Source organism: Ailuropoda melanoleuca, chromosome 11, assembly GCF_002007445.2.
Source record: "Ailuropoda melanoleuca isolate Jingjing chromosome 11, ASM200744v2, whole genome shotgun sequence".
NCBI classification, from domain to species: Eukaryota; Metazoa; Chordata; class Mammalia; order Carnivora; family Ursidae; genus Ailuropoda; species Ailuropoda melanoleuca.
The window spans coordinates 57,332,474-57,349,278 of NC_048228.1; the positions used below are offsets into that span (position 1 = coordinate 57,332,474).

General features: G+C 32.4%; 1 protein-coding gene across 1 annotated transcript in view; it reads left to right on the forward strand.

Annotated features, from left to right (window-relative positions):
- Positions 1–16,805, forward strand: part of UBA6 (ubiquitin like modifier activating enzyme 6) — an 88,605-nt gene that overhangs the window by 58,136 nt on the left and 13,664 nt on the right. Inside the window, exons 17-27 of the mRNA XM_002926718.4 lie at positions 1,105–1,185; positions 4,846–4,923; positions 6,223–6,404; positions 7,708–7,813; positions 9,935–10,024; positions 10,132–10,212; positions 11,277–11,405; positions 13,042–13,093; positions 13,181–13,244; positions 14,180–14,249; positions 15,567–15,638. Of these exons, the coding sequence (XP_002926764.3) occupies positions 1,105–1,185; positions 4,846–4,923; positions 6,223–6,404; positions 7,708–7,813; positions 9,935–10,024; positions 10,132–10,212; positions 11,277–11,405; positions 13,042–13,093; positions 13,181–13,244; positions 14,180–14,249; positions 15,567–15,638 (1,005 nt within the window). The remainder of the gene's footprint in view (positions 1–1,104; positions 1,186–4,845; positions 4,924–6,222; positions 6,405–7,707; positions 7,814–9,934; positions 10,025–10,131; positions 10,213–11,276; positions 11,406–13,041; positions 13,094–13,180; positions 13,245–14,179; positions 14,250–15,566; positions 15,639–16,805) is intronic.

Consider the following 16,805-nt stretch of genomic DNA (forward strand, 5'->3'; position numbering starts at 1 on the left):
TGATGAGAATAAATCGTACAAACTGCTATTGTGTATCCTCAAATTCATTTATTAAAGTAAATTTGAGTCTACGTGTCTACAATTCCTGACACAGTAGACATTCAGTAGAAGTTTAAGACAGGCCAGATCCATTCTGCTGCCTGTTTTTGGAAATAAAGTTTCATTGGAACACAGCCAAACCCATTCATTTATGTATTGTGTGTGGCTTCTTTCATGCTATAATAGCAGAAGTGAGTAGTTGTGACAGAGACCATATGGCCTACAAAACAAAATATTTACTATCTCGTCCTTTACAAAACGTGTTTGCCAAACCCTACTGTAAAGAATTAATACATTCAAAATTAAAATATGAGTAGGATAAGTATGATAAGTTTTGAAAATTAAGTGATTTTCTAGAAGTACATTAAAAATTGGATTTGGGCTGGGTTTGTGGGGTGTTTTGTTTTGTTTTGTTTTTTCCATTTAATTTTTTCCCTACCATATGAAGGAAGATGTAGGTAGAATCTATCTTTCTTAAATCTTAAGTAGTACATTGGCAGGATATCTCTCCCCAGTACCAAAAAACTCCTTTTCCTGCCATTTATGGGGGTTTTTAAAATTAGTGAAAATACTGCTGTAGTAATAGTTTTTAAAATAATGTTTTGCCTATCAGCAGCTGTTGCTGAGCTATAGAAATTCTTAGAATAGGTAGCTTCATCAAATGAATTTTGAAAATTACCTATAAACAAGGAATCTTTCATCAAAATGTTGCACTGATGTTTTGTATGTGTTTGTTCCTATCTCATAGAAATAATTAGCTCAATGTTTGCTTTCGTTGGAATATTAAAATGTCTTCTGTTTAAAGGAATTGTAAATATTATTCTTGAATTATAAATATTATTCTTTTCCTTACTTGATTTATATATTTTTTTCTTTAACTAAAACAGTTAAAGTAGCATAATAAACTAGTTATGTATTCTAAAGTAAAATGAATCACAAATGTTTGAATTATTTAAAAAATTATATATGTATTAAAAATTGGCATTTGAAGAAAGTTAAGATTTCCCTGTAGTAAGTAGTCTTAATTGTATTTAATCTGATATATTTCATTTTTCTTCTCTATAGGTAGGATGTGGAGCCATAGGCTGTGAAATGTTAAAAAATTTTGCTTTACTTGGTGTTGGTACAGGCAAAGAAAACGGAATGGTAAGATATAAATCCTTGAGAGTTAAAAGTTTATATTTCTGTTGCTTATTTTTTTTTTTTTTTAAAGATTTTATTTATTTAATAGAGAATCAGCCAGCAAGAGAGGGAACACAAGCAGGGGAAGTGGGAGAAGAAGAAGCAGGCTCCCAGGGGAAGAGCCTGACATGGGCCTGGATCCCAGAACTCTGGTATCATGCCCTGAGCCGAAGGCAGATGCTTAACGACTGAACCACCCAGGCGCCCCATGTTGCTCATTTTTGTACTATATTTGACTGCATAGATTTGAAATACTATTTTTTAATGAGAATTATGCTAGAAATTGGAAGATTCTGATTATATTCTGACCACTTTTCAAAAATTATGTGTCCTTGTGGCAAATTATTTTTAATTCTCTGTTCCTCAGTTTCTTTCTCTAATACTATGAAACTGATATCTCTACTTCCTACCTCATCATGTAATTATGAAGATCAAATGTGAAAGGGGTTTGCAAACTATAAAGCACATTAGAATTGTTATTTCTATTAAGATTCCTTATTAATTATTAAATAAATCTTTAAGATGGGAGAAGCTAACATTAGAAAGGGGCAGAGTTCTCAGATAAAGTTTCAGTTAGTGATTATCAAAAGAAAAGGGAGTAATACAAATTTTGGTGTACAGTTTAAATCCTTAAGATGATAAATATGAGTTAATTGGGAAACCATGTCATATATTTAAATAAAAATATATTTCACTGATTTGTTTTGCCTTAAATATATAAACTAGCTTCCAGAGCAGTGATTTCATAGATTTATCATGGTTACTAACTGTAAGTAATGAAATGACTAAAGTTTACATACTAGTTCACATTTTATGATTATATTAACATTGTCTTAATATTTCACGTAAAAAGTGAAATTAAGAAAAGGTATTCATTACTATCACAGTTATAGACAGATATTCTTACATATATATTTTTCCTGCTTAGCATTTCCTAAATTGTGTTTCACAAGCCACTATTAGTTCTGGTGGTTTTAAAAGGTACTTCTAATTAAAAAAAAAAAAAAGAAATCTTGGTAACCTAAGTTTGGGAATCCCCTGAATATCGTAACTCCTTGGAAATTCATAATGCATATCAGCATATAAAGAGACTATCATAAATAATCCTACTGATTTCAGGTGACAAAACACAGTAAGTTAATGTGCACAGATCTCTATCCTGCAAATACATAGACTTGATATGTAAATTATTCTTTCTTATAGTGTTTACAAATGTAGCCAAGCTAACTGAGAAGGAAGGAGAGATCCTGAGGTTCCAAGAACCAAGAGAGAAATTAATTCCTAAACTAAAAGCTGTGGTTATTCACAAGTGTTTTCATCTTGAGTATATGTCCAAAACATTACATAGAAAAGGAAGTAACATGAGAAACTGTTAACTAAGAAGATGTACCACATGGGTATGTGGAATCCAAAATTATAAAAATTTCAAGCAGGGAGATGAATATAACAAATAAGACCATTGAAATCTCCAGAGCTCTGACAAAAACAAATATGAAACTGCATCATGGTGATACTTTAACAACAAGAGTACATAGAACTATGCAGAGAAATTAATGTCCATTCAAGACAATTCACAACAAAAAAAAGACAATCCACCAGAAAAAAAAGTACCACCTGGAAGAATAGTCAGCCAATGAAAATAGCAGAATTAGCTAAGAACTATAGATAACAGGAGTGCTACAAATAATAGAGCAAACAAACTTTAAAGTTTAAAATGACCAAAGGTAAAAAAAAAAAAAAAAAAGGAATAGAAACAAGAGGGGGAAAGCACTAATATTTTTACAGAAAACCAAATAAGACTTTTTGTGTAGTCAGTGAACTTAAAATTCATATATAACTGAAGTGAGAATTGATGAACAGAAGTTAAAAACCCAGAAGGATATCTTTCTTTAATGAAAGAGGATCCATTTGCGTGGTCCAATGTAAGTGTAGTAGAATTTTCAGAGAGGGTAAGGATAGTGAAGAAGCAGTATATTCCAAGATAATGACAAAAGTTTCCAGAGTTAGAGACCAGTGTTTTGAAATTGAAAAGGTAAACTAGCCAGCAAATCAAAGGCAAAGATAAAAAGAGAGATTACCTAATAGATTTCTCATCAGCAATAAACGCACCCCTGAAGACAGAGAAGCATATCTTTATAGTGCATGGGAAAATTATTATCAACCTAGATTTCTATATCCAGCTCCATTATCTTTCAAGAGAAGTAAAGAGAACTGACAGGTGAAAGGATGAAAGATAGTCATTTATTGGTTCTCATTGAAAGAACTATTAGATAACATGAGCAGTGCATGAAGCAAGGGTAAGTAGAGGCATTTGTCAGCATTCTTAGATTTAAATAAGCATTGGGGGTTTTTTAATCTTTAAAATATTGACTTTGGGGAATGAGATGATTAAGAATAAGTAAAATGTTCATTGATAAGAAAGGAGAAGGGAGAGTTCAGATATCCAGTTATTCAGGAGGAAGATAGAGATTGTCATTAATTTTAGTGCTTAAGTCACATGTGCATGTGAAAATTTTGAGTATAACCACATAAAAATAGATGTTTAACTTCCAAACCAATTCAGTAAGGATTGAGGGGGATTGGAATCAAGAAAACTTAAGACCTCCCCCCCAAAAAAGGGAGTGAATAAAAAGTGGGGTGAAGGAGGTAGAAAAAAAAAGCTTTATATCAGTAATCACAATAATTATATATTGATTAAACTTTTTGTTAAAATACATATTCTATTTGGTGCTTTTTTTCTCTGTTTGAAAGAGACATTCTCTAACACGTAATTATGTAGAAATGTTGAAAACAAACCCCCCTAAAAACATATATTTGGGTAATACCAGCTAAAAGAAAGTGAATGTGTTTGTGAACATCAGTCAATATCTAACAATTGAGACACACTGGAGAAACACTGCTGCTAGTCAGATCTTGTACATATACTAATGTAAGTGACAAATGTGTTACGAATACTTTTCAGATTATCTTGGATCTGTTTGTTTTCATTTTGCATCCCTTAGAATGTCTGCAAACTTTTTCTTAAAGGACCAGATTGCAGCTATTCTAGGCTTGTGAACCAAGGATCTCTGTCACAAGTCAGCTCTGCTGCGTTACAGCATGAAAACAGCCATAGACAGTACTTAAAACAAATGGCATGACAGAGTTCCAACAAAATTTATTTACAAAAACAGGCAGGCTGCCACTGTAGTTTGTAGACCTCTGTTTTAGCAAGAGTTCCTTTCAAATTGAAAGATGCAGACATTCTTTCCAAATTTGTTGTCATTGAAAATAAATATGTTTAAAAAGAAGAGCTAACTCCTCTATATGGGTCATGTTTCTAAAATGTGGTGATGTTTTAGCCTCTTATTTTGTTATGAACAACTAGAAAAAAGTTTTGAACATGAATTGTCATCAGTTTCAGCAGTTTTGTTTGACATGTTCTTATGCTAAACATTAATTATAGTTAAACATAGTGTAAAAATATTAGTATTGATAACCATTGGAATATTTGTATTCTTATAACTTCTACCAGCTAAAATAATTTAGAATAACTTCTGGGAATTGCTTTAGTCTTTCTTAGAAAAGCAAAATAGATTTTTTTTTTCTTACATAATTTAAGCTTGTTTCTATTCTTGACATCAGGTTACAGTTACAGATCCTGACTTGATAGAAAAATCCAACTTGAATAGACAGTTCCTATTTCGTCCTCACCACATACAGGTCTGTTGCTACTTTGTTTCAAATTTAAGTCATCTGTTGTGTTATACAAAAAAGAGAGTTTACTTTTTTAAATAGAAAATGGTGCTTCAACAAGCTTAATGTGTTTTTATATTATTAGACTCTCTCAAATTATCAAATATTGGGAATGACATTTGGGACAAATATAAAATTATTTTTTAATATAAAAATTGGTTTTTGCATTGATTTTGGATAGAAAATCTAAGCTGTGAATCATGGGAAGTATTTTTTCATTTTATAATCAAGGTGTATGTACATATTTAATCCTAGAAATTAAGGATGCAGAAGTCAGATTTCCTAATTTAAAGTTTTAATAGATCACACATTTGGCACTGTCTTTTTGGAGTCTTTATTACAAAATAGGTGAAGTTTAGCACTTAAGAATTTTTTGCTTTTTGGTCTTGACTATTTAACATCCTCTTTATTGTAAAATAATGCTGGTTTTCGGTCTTCTTTTATAGAGATCAAAATGTTTAAGAAAAGAAGCATTTTAGTCAGTGAAACATTTTTACTTTAAAAATGTTTTTGCAATTTATCGTCCAACAACCCATTGATAATCTTAAGGAATGTCATCAACAGAAAAGTAACTACTAAAGCAGGTGGCATAATTGCCTCACTTATCCAAATACAAAAAAAAAAAATTAACAGTATCTATTGGGAACCAAAATGTATGTCACACAATTCATTCACTGTGTGCATTTTACCTGTAGAAGAACTTTTAAGGCCTGTTTATTTTTATTCTGAGTTCTGACAAATTTACAATTTGTGTACTTAACAGCACTGAGAAGTAAAAACGTGTCGGGGGGACTCTTATAAAACTGAAACATACATAATAATTTTTAAAATATTTCCATCCAGAACTGGTAATATATTTATAAGATTTCAGTACCAAAGTGTTAACTTCCCATACCTCTGAGAGCTCATTTTTTGCAGAGTTAGGATTGCTAATATTTTACTGAATGTGTTATTTTTTTCTAGGCACTTAGCAAGTTCAAACCTTAATACTAGGAAAAACGTACTTTTAATAACTGATATTTTAAGAACTCTAAAGCACATGGCTAAAATAGAGGTTGTTTAGATTTCAATTAATAATATGTTAATTATTCAGACTAATGTGGATTATTAAATGTAATATGACTACAGTGAGTTTAATTTCCACAAACTAACAATGAAAGTTGGTCTCATTACTTTACTCTCATATAAAAAATGTGTGAGTTCAATCGTGGCCTAGCTTTTCTGTTTAATATTTATTTCTTCTGTTTTTATTTATTATTTGTTTAGAAACCTAAAAGCTATACTGCTGCTGATACAACCCTGAAAATAAATCCTCAATTAAAGATAGATGCACACTTGAACAAAGTATGTCCAGCCACTGAGGCTATTTACAATGATGAGTTCTATACTAAACAAGACATAATTATTACAGCATTAGATAACGTGGAAGCCAGGAGATATGTAGACAGGTATGTTCTTGCAATTCAGGTTCATAAAAATTTTTTCTTTTGTTTTCACTTTTTTCCACACCTATTTATCGAAAAGTTACCCAATTTTCTGATCATTCTTTGTGTTTCTGTTGTAGTTCTCAAGCCCAAATCCTTTTTATGATTTCCCATTGTACCTAGGATAAAACTAAAAACCTTTACATGGCCTGAATGTTTTTCATAGAGTGTCTGCCATCTGTCTACCACTCTAGCTTAAAATTTACCTGTCTTTGCTGGCTCCCCTCATTCCAGCTACACATTCCTTCTTTCAGTTCTTATAAGGCATACAGCACTTTTTCACCTTAGAAACTTGTACGTACTGTCCTTCAGACTCAGGAAATTATGCTTATCTTGTTCTAAAAATCCTGACCCCAAATCTGCCTGGTTTAGTTTTGTTTTTTTGTTTTTTTTCTTTTTCTTCGAACCTTTCAGTTTCATCCTAAATGTCTTTATTCAAGCAGACTTTCTTTAACCACTAAATTCTGTAGATTCTTGTCTGGTAATCTTTCAAGCACTCTGTTTTTTCCATTACAGTGCTTATTTTTATTGATACACTTATTAATATTTGTTTCCTTACTAAATCATTTATTCAGGGACCATTTAGTTTCCTGTCACTGTATCCTCAGTGCCCAACATATGTCATTCAGTGAATAGTTGTTAAATAAGTAGATGAATAAGTGACTATAACGTGTACATCTTACATAATTTTTCTTACATCTTTGTATGACTTTTTTAATGTTAGAGTTCTAGAGGAGATTTATTAACAGAAAAATTTGCCAGTGGAGAGTGTAGTTGAAAGTTTGTTATCTTAGGAAGAGAAAGGAAGAATAAAAACTTTAAGAAATTAAAGTATGTAGAATATAGATATTATAAGTATTAAGAAAGAAGTTAATATTGTTTGAGGTAAAGAGAACATTGAGAAGATACAGTAGGACAGAACTTGTAGTCAGCAAATAACCAAAGAAGAAATAGAAAGAAAGACAAGAAAGGGCACTATCTAAGTTAAGAGTTAGCCTAGAGTAAAAGAAAGTTGAAGCCCAAAATCTAGCAGTAACAGTAGAAGACGACGAAACAGACAAAAATCACTAGGTTGAGTAACAAAATTTGTGGAAGGAGGGGGACAGGAATGATAAATGCATTATTTGGTGGTAACGTATCTGTGTCCTGATATTACCTTCAATAAGTGATCAGTGTGTGAAATGATTAACAGAAGGTGGTAAGAGGTCCTCTGCTTACACTGTTATTGCTCACTTAAATGTTTGTTACCTCTTATCTTTTCAAATAGCCGTTGCTTAGCAAATCTACGACCCCTCTTAGATTCTGGAACAATGGGCACTAAGGGACACACTGAAGTTATTGTACCTCATTTAACTGAATCCTATAATAGTCATGTAAGTGAACTGACATTTTGAAATATATGTCTCTCTTCTTTGTATCTCATAATTTTTGTATCTCATTTTTTTCTCTTCATTAGTTGGCACATTTGATTTAGCTTTCCTAATCTGTCTGTTAATCAATCTGTCAGTAATTTCCATACACATGTGCATATGCATTTTTTTTTTAAAGAGAGTTGAACTTATTTTTTTAAATCATCAAAATTTTGTTTCAGGCCTTTTTGCAGTCTTATTCTTATGTTCACTGTTTATTTCTCAGAGGTGCTTAATTGGTTTTCTAACAACCTTTGAACTGACCCACCCAAAATCTTACTGAAGACTTAGTTGATCCGTGGGAGGAACCAAGCCATCTATCTATAAATATAAGGCATATAGATGTAATTTTTTTAACCTCTACAAGTGATTTTGATACACTGCCAAATTTGAAAAATACTGGCTTAGGAAATAATTGTTGGCTTTAGAATTTTAAAAAAAACCAACCCAAGTTGTAAAATGGAAAAAAGAAATTTTTTTACAAGTGTAAATATCACTTTAATAGTTATGTTTGCTTTAGTAAAATTTTTAAATATTTATAAAATTTGTTTTCCCATTTATTCTCATGAAGTTTATATAGTAAAAATTATAGTAGACAAATTTTATAAGTTTAATTTGAAGGAAATTAGAGAAAATCATGATATGCTGAGGTCATATTGCAAGATTTTCAGAATAGAGAATGCTTGATTCTGTCATTCTACCACATTATTCCCAAGCCTTTTCCTATATCCTCTGCTTTATACTCAGAAAAAATAGAATTCTCCTCTGGCTTCCTTCTTTGGTTTAAAAATATTTTATGGAGGGACGCCTGGGTGGCATAGCAGTTAAGCATACTGCCTTCAGCTCAGGGCGTGATCCCGGCGTCATGGGATCGAGCCCCACATCAGGCTCCTCCGCTGTGAGCCTGCTTCTTCCTCTCCCACTCCCCCTGCTTGTGTTCTCTCTCACTAGCTGTCTCTATCTCTGTCAAATAAATAAATAAAATCTTAAAAAAAAAAAATTTTATGGTATTTCATATGAACAAACTAAAATACAAATCTCTAAGTAAAAAGAGATAAATCATTTTAGATTGGTTAAACCAATAAGCCTAAGCCAAATGTACCCTGTAATAGAAAATGGGTCTTTTTAATGGTATTTTTTTACATGAGACAACATAGACACTTGCTGTTTCTTTTTTCTTTCTTTTTTGAAAGTTCTTTTTATTTTTTTAATTTTTTAATTTAATTTTTAAAATTTTATTTGTTTTTTAAGTTTTCTTTTAAATTCCAGTTAACATACAGTGTAATATTAGTTTCAGGTGTACAACATTTCCATACAACACCCTGTGCTCATCCAAAGTGCTCTGCTTAATCCCCATCACCTATTTCACCCATCCTCCCATCCCTATCCCCTCTGGTAGCCATCAGTTTGTTCTCTATAGTTAAGAGTCTATTTCTTGGTTTGCCTATCTTTTTTTTTCCCCTTTGTTTCATTTCTTAAATTTCACATATGGGTGAAATCATATGGTATTTGTCTTTCTCTGAATGATTTATTTCACTTAGCATAATACTCTCTAGCTCTATCCATGTCATTGCAATGGCAAGATTTCATTCTTTTTTTATTTGTTGTTTATTTAATACACACTTTCTGTAAGAAACTATACTAAGCATCAAGGACATATGATCCGTGCTCCTAAACTTTTTCTCCGTGGAGAAAGAAACTCATGGTATGCTGTGCACTGCTTTGGGGATTCTTGAATTACTTTTCAAAGTAGGGAATGTTGTAAAGTTTTCAATTCACCTTGATTCTTGGAGAAAAAAATTAATTACATATGGGAGCCTGCTATAAGTACTGTTGGTATCAAATAAGTACACAAATAATAAGTTATATAAAATTCATGGTTTTTGTTACATTGCTGTTAAGAAATGGGTTAAGTGTCAAAAGAATCCATTTTTCCTCTTATTTGCCTAGGAGAAAGAAGATATAAAAATGTTGGATTCATATTATTCCATTTTATTTTTTAATGGTCTTAAAACACTCATATTCAATCAATGAAAAATTGCCATTGCTCTTCTTAACTATCTGTTGTCATATTTTATAAATTAGCGGGATCCCCCAGAAGAGGAAATACCATTTTGTACTCTAAAATCCTTTCCAGCTGCTATTGAACATACTATACAGTGGGCAAGAGATAAGGTAATAAAGATCTTTATTTCAAGAAGTTTTTTTATGAAGTAGACAAGATATTTCCAGTTTTTAAACAGACTTCTGTTTGTAACCTTTTTTCATTTTCTCCTTTATAGTTTGAAAGCTCCTTTTCCCACAAGCCTTCATTGTTTAACAAATTTTGGCAAACCTATCCATCTGCAGAAGTGGTGTTACAGGTAAAAATCAATACGTTTTAATCTAATCTCAACACTCTCTCAGTGTACTCTTACTTGCGAATTGCCTATAAATAGCTTATTTTACCTCCTTAAAGAAAGATTAGATTATAAGATTATAGCATCATTATTATACATAAGTGCATAAGGAATCTTGAAATTAGCAAGTCACAAATGACCCCTTTTTTCAGTTTGGATGAACTATGTAAAATTGCCAATATTTGATCATGGTTGACCTACAGAACAGGAATTCATGCGGTTCAACCTAACAAAGATGTCATAATAATAAAATAATAAATAGCTTGTTAAACTCTTTGGAAAAAAACTGAGGTGAGTTCTAGTGAAAATTTCATGAGTGGAAAGTAATCTCTGAGACTTAAAACTCTCATGATGAGGACAACTTTAAAGATGTTTTCTTGCTTTTCTTTATTCCTATACTAAACAGGCTAACTTTTTAGTATAAATTATTATTCATGAGCACTTCTTATATTAAGTACATATGTAGTACTAACAACTTATAGCCAACAAGACATCAGGGTAACATGTCCGATGAGAAACTACACACCGTTCCCTCTGCTCCACACTCTTCCTCCCATCTCCTACCTACTGGCCCTAAATGTTTCTTTCTTGGGAGCTTTTCTGATTTCTTGGTGTAGAAAGCAAGATTTTCTGTTAGAATGTCTCTTAGCATTACACTTATTTCAGAGTACTTATTCTAGTGATAGTTTTAAGATTATGGATGTGATACGGCCATCTGGGTCACCACCATATTCCCAGTGTTGGGCACACAGTTGCTGCTCAGTAAATTTTGATGGAATGACCTCCAAAAAAGAAAAGAAACTACAGTTAAAATTCCATGTGCTCTCTTTTCCCATTCTCCCTCTAAAAAAAAGAAAGGGGGAGAAGAAAAAGACAGGGATAAGGAGCTCATGGTGAAAAAATTAAAATCATAGTTCACATGAGCTGGCACTTCAGACTTTGGCTAATACTTCCTGGGAATGATATGGGTGGGTCGGTGGGTGTTGTGTGTTTAATTGGAAATGTATTTTTTTTTCCTCTCATTCTAGAAGATACAAACTGGACACAGTTTAGAAGGCTGTTTTCAAGTTATTAAGTTACTTAGCAGAAGACCTAGAAATTGGTCCCAGTGTGTAGAATTAGCAAGATTAAAGTTTGAAAAATATTTTAACCATAAGGTAAGTATGCATTATAAAACATTAAGAAGAGATATGAGCTTGGCGCATTTAATTGCTACCAAATTAATTTCACTAGACCAAACATCTGCTCTTTTGGAAATCTTTTCAGAAGTAAGTGGTAAGTTAAGTGAAAACAAGTGGAGAGCACACAGCTATTTGTCTTTGAATGTTAAAAGAATGCACTTAGGGGCGCCTGGGTGGCGCAGTCCTTGAGCGTCTGCCTTCTGCTCAGGGCGTGATGCCGGCGTTCTGGGATCGAGCCCCCACATCAGGCTTCTCCGCTAGGAGCCTGTTTCTTCCTCTCCCACTCCCCCTGCTTGTGTTCCCTCTCTCGCTGGCTGTCTCTCTCTGTCAAATAAATAAAATCTTAAAAAAAAAAAAAAAAGAATGCGCTTAAACCCCACCCATTGGTTTGTCAGTCATACGTTTACTTGATCCTTGTCTTTCTATATGCAAAATTCAGTTTCAGATAGGGGTTCCCTTTGGAGTATAAGGAATACATTTCACCAGTGGTCTAAAAGAAGTTTGTTGTTCAGAATAAAGCAAGAAGGTGACAAAATAGATATGTTCAATAAGAAATTTTGTTGAATTTTGCCTTGCCCACCAATACCCAAAAATCACATCTTATGTCTGTTTTGTGTCTCTTTCCTCATTTGTAAAATGGGGATAATAAAGTGGTGCGTAATTCATAGGGTAGTGTGAGGATCAAATAAGCGAATACATGGAAAGCATTTTGATCAGAACCTAGCCCATGAGTACTCACTACATATTAGCTGCTATTCTTATCTCCCATTACTTATAGTTGCTAGAATGTGTCCTGCACTCTCGAGTCTCTCCCTCTCTTTAGGTTCTTACCTATCAGAATATAAATTAAGTCATCTTTTTTTAAAAGTATTTTGATTACACTTATCCTTGCTTTTCACTTATTTCTTGGCTCTGCTGCTTAGAAAAGTGGCCTTATACTTACTGTTGCTACTTCCTCATCCGATAAATCTGTCTTCTTTCCCCACTCCTATTCAAATTATTTTTACCATAATTATCAATGACCCCTTGTTTCAAAATCTAAGAACTCTTTTTAATCCTTACCTTTTGTACTTTTTTTTTAAGCTTTTTTATTATGGAAAAATTCAACCATAGAAAGTGGAAAAAATAGTATCATGAACCCCCACCTAATTTTCACGAATCTGTCACCCAGGTTTAACATTTATCAACTTGTAGATAATCTTGTTTCATTTATATACCCTCCCTAATATACCCTCTCCAGATGGTTTTGAAGCAAATCTCAAACATCATTTATCATTTCAAAATATGAAATACTGTATATTTTTACTGGTTTTGTTTTTATTTTAAATTAGTTCTTTGAAAGAAGCAGAATGATATGTAAAATATGACACTGTGTAAAAACTGATAAAGTAATGTATATTCATGTTTGCTGTAGATGCAAAAAAAGGAAAAAACTATAAGTGTTGATAAAAAATTACAATAGAGGTTATTCCACATGGGGAGGTCAATGACAGGAGAATGGATAGAGTACAGGGGTAGCTGGAGGCTTCACTGTGTATCTTTTTATGCATTTTGATTTTTTTTAATCATATAATATTAAGTAGTGATTTTTTTAATTGATTTTTTTCTTCAGGCTCTTCAGCTTCTTCACTGTTTTCCTCTAGACACACGATTAAAAGATGGCAGTAAGTGTGACCAAGTGTTGAGGAGAACATTTAATATAATTTATTACTAGGCCCTATAATGAAAATAATATCTGTATCTTTTGTTAGGTTTGTTTTGGCAATCACCAAAGAGGCCCCCTTCTCCACTAAAATTTGATTTAAATGAACCTTTGTAAGTATTTTTATGCAGTTTTATATGCCGCCTCTATTGTAAATTTCTTAACTATCAGTTTACATTGCAGGGTGAAAGCCTCAGGCTCTGGAAATGTATTTGCATCCCTGTTATCCTAAGAGTTAGCATATTAGGTCTGGCCAACAAAGCCAGCCACAGTCCTTCTCCCCACACATACATGAATCTGTTTGTTTAAATGGTAAAATAACTTCATTATTTTTATCTGAAGTGAAACCAAAGTGTTAACCTCTTTGAATTTATCCATAAGCAAAAACCATAAAACGACAACAAATGTTTTCCTATTAAATGAAGCCAGTATTTAAGAAACTTTAGTTTGGGGGCAGGGTGATTACTACTGAATATCTCCCTAAATTATCTCAAATTAATTTTCAAAGTAGTTAATGTTTATACAGACATTTATGCACACACACACACCCCTATACTTGTATGTATGTATTCCAATTAAACACTTAGTTTGTTAACCTTCCTTTCAACAAATAGCTCCCATTTAGTTTTCTCATGTGATGCTTATGTTAGGCTTCCAGTCACCTTATCCTGACTGCTTCTCTTATAAAACTTACCTTATTTGTGTTTTTAAACAAACTTCATTTGCTTAATTTGAACCTACTGTATGTTCTTTAAAAACAAATCTTCTTTCACTAGTTTAATTTTTCTACTTTCATCACTCCTCTCCCCAAAGAAGTCATGATCATTTCCTAAATATTTGTACTAAGAAGGATAAACATCTAATGTTTCTTATAGCTTCTGTAATTTCTTTGGTCTAAACCAGAACTTCATTGCCTAACTTTTAAATATTCCTGTAACAAAAGTTTTGTGATTATTTTTCTAAACATTTCAAAGGCTATAGTTTTTGATGAATTAAACATCTTTGAAACTGTGCATTGACACTTTGCCTTATTTTTTAATTTCAAAAGGCACTTCAGTTTTCTTCTAAATGCTGCCAAACTATATGCTGCAGTCTGTTGCATTCCATTTACAGAAGAGGTAAGATAACCTTCAAGCTCTAGAAAGTAATACAAAACCAGGAAAAAATTCGGTTACCTACCAGCTAATTGCATGATCAAAATATGTTATGTTACAAGAATCGTTCTTTGATGTAAACTTTGTTTTGTTGTATTGTCCACTCTAACATAGCAGAAGCTAAAATCTTGTAGCAGCATTACTAAGTAGAGGAAAGCAGATTTTTTCTTTCTAAAGGAATGAAACAAGTATTTGTAAGGCTTGTCTTTATTTTTAAAACATTTTTAACCTTTTAGCTTCAATTATCATAATTATTCTGAAAACCCAAAGTGAACGATTTCATAACAATTTTTGAATATTCCTTAGAGATTCTCTGTTAACATTTGATTTATTTTGTGATAGCAACTTATGTCTTCAAATTTCAGGAAATTTAAAATGCTTTCCCATATTGACATTTCTTAACCCTTACCCTACCTATTCCTTCAGACATCATCTTTATCGACTAACATATAAAGGGTCTCATACAGTTTTAATTGAGAGGCAGATCTGCATTCGTGATTTTTTTTTCTTCACAGATACAAAATAGAGCCAAATAAATTGCTATACTTTTAGGTAAGCTGAATGGGGAAATAGGAACCAGAGTCACAATTAACACTGGCTCTTTTGGACCCAGATAAAAATGCCTACTGTGAATTAATCCTTTTTGGAGTTAATGATAAAATATACCATAAATGTCTGGTTAAAATACTGCCATTCAGTCTGGTATTCTTTATAAAAAGAGTGGCAATTTTGTGATAAGAATATAGGTGACCTCAAAAACAGTATGTCTCAGTTTATTCTAAGCAGCTTCTTAATAATGAATATAGATCTGATAGCCTTGAATTCATCTAAGTTCATCTTGAACCATTTAAATATTTTCCTGCTTCCAAAGATATGAATTCCATTTACTTATGTATTTTATTTATGGTGTCAGTATTTATTGAGTATAACTTTGTGCAGGGTACTTTATAAAACAATGACAAGATAGTCCCTAATCGGAGAGCACTCAGTCTGATACAACCAGCCCTAAAACTGCCTTTTTAAAAATTTATGGGAAGAACTAAGATTTCAAGTTTGTTGACTAATAAGTAATTTTTCGTACACACCACCCCTGCCTCCCACCCTTTTTGAATGGCATTTTATAGAATAAGGGTAAATGTCACAAGTCGATGCGGTCTAAATGGTCTGATGATAAATGATTCAAATAGTTTAGTATGGTAAAGGACCTTTTTAGGATTTTTTAGCTTTAGAATTCAGAATTTAAAAAATGTTTGTTCATAAAATTACTCTTTAAAAAAACAGGACTTATCAGCAGATGCCCTCTTGAATATTCTTTCTGACGTAAAGATTCAAGAATTCAAACCTTCTAACAAGGTATGTTTAGAAATTTATTCACTCAGCAAGTAGTTATTGAACTTTTACTTTTATCAAGTCACCTTCTAAACTGAGAGAATCCCATAGTGAACTCAACAAAAGTCTTGTTCTTATGGAAGTTATATTCTATTGGGCCAGAGGTGGACTATTAAAAAAAAATGCTGTTATATAATACTGCAATATGGGCATAGTGCTAAGAACTAGAAATAAAACAAGGAAAAGAAATAAAAGGTGATGGAGCTGTTGTAATTTTTATGTGGGCTAAAGGGAAAGCCTCTCTGATACAGTACCATTTGGTCAGAAGGCTGAAGGAAGTGATAGAGTGAACCATGCTATTATGTGGTTAAACACAAGCAATAACAAGTTCAGAGAAAGGCCTTGAAAGACATTGAAGGCCAGGATTTTTCTGAAGGAGAATATGCAAGAAGAGTGGTAGACAGTGAGATAGGAGAGATATTTGGGATTATGATAAGTACTTAATGTTTTATTATGAGATAATCCAGTGAATGATTTTAAGCATAGGACACAGTCTGGCTTATATTTAAAAGGATGACTCTGGCTGTTGTGTTAAGAATGATTATACGGGACATGAGAGAGGATTCATGAAAAGCTCTTAGGAGGCTATAGGCAAACGATGATGGTGTTTTGAATGAAGTAGTAGGTAACAGGTAATTTGTGATAAGGGATTGGATTCTTGTATATGTTGTAATAGTCCTGACAGGATTTGAAAGGGATTAGAATTGGAGTGTAAGAGAAAAAAAGCTTGTTTTCTTAGTTGAAATAAGAAGCATGCTTAATCGCTCCAGATGAGGAGGAGGAGAAGTTAAAGGAAGTTTGAACAGAGGGAAAAAGGTGTGAAATAATTGCTCAGAGTCATGGGAAAGTTACTTACTAGAAGATGAGGTAGAATTTTGGACAGCACTGAGAATCCACTTAACTGTTAATCCACTTAATGTATTTATACTAAGTGTGTCTGGGGAAAAAAGGCATTTAAAATGCCGGGGTGCTGCTGGAAAATAGCTGGAAAATTGGATATAACTAGGGTTGGGATTTTGCTGGGCAAATATGTTAGAAGGAAAAAGAGATAGGGAGTATTAATAAAGATGGAACATGAAATTTAGGCAAGATAAATAGGAAAGTTTGAAAATATTAAGTATTTTTCTTTTT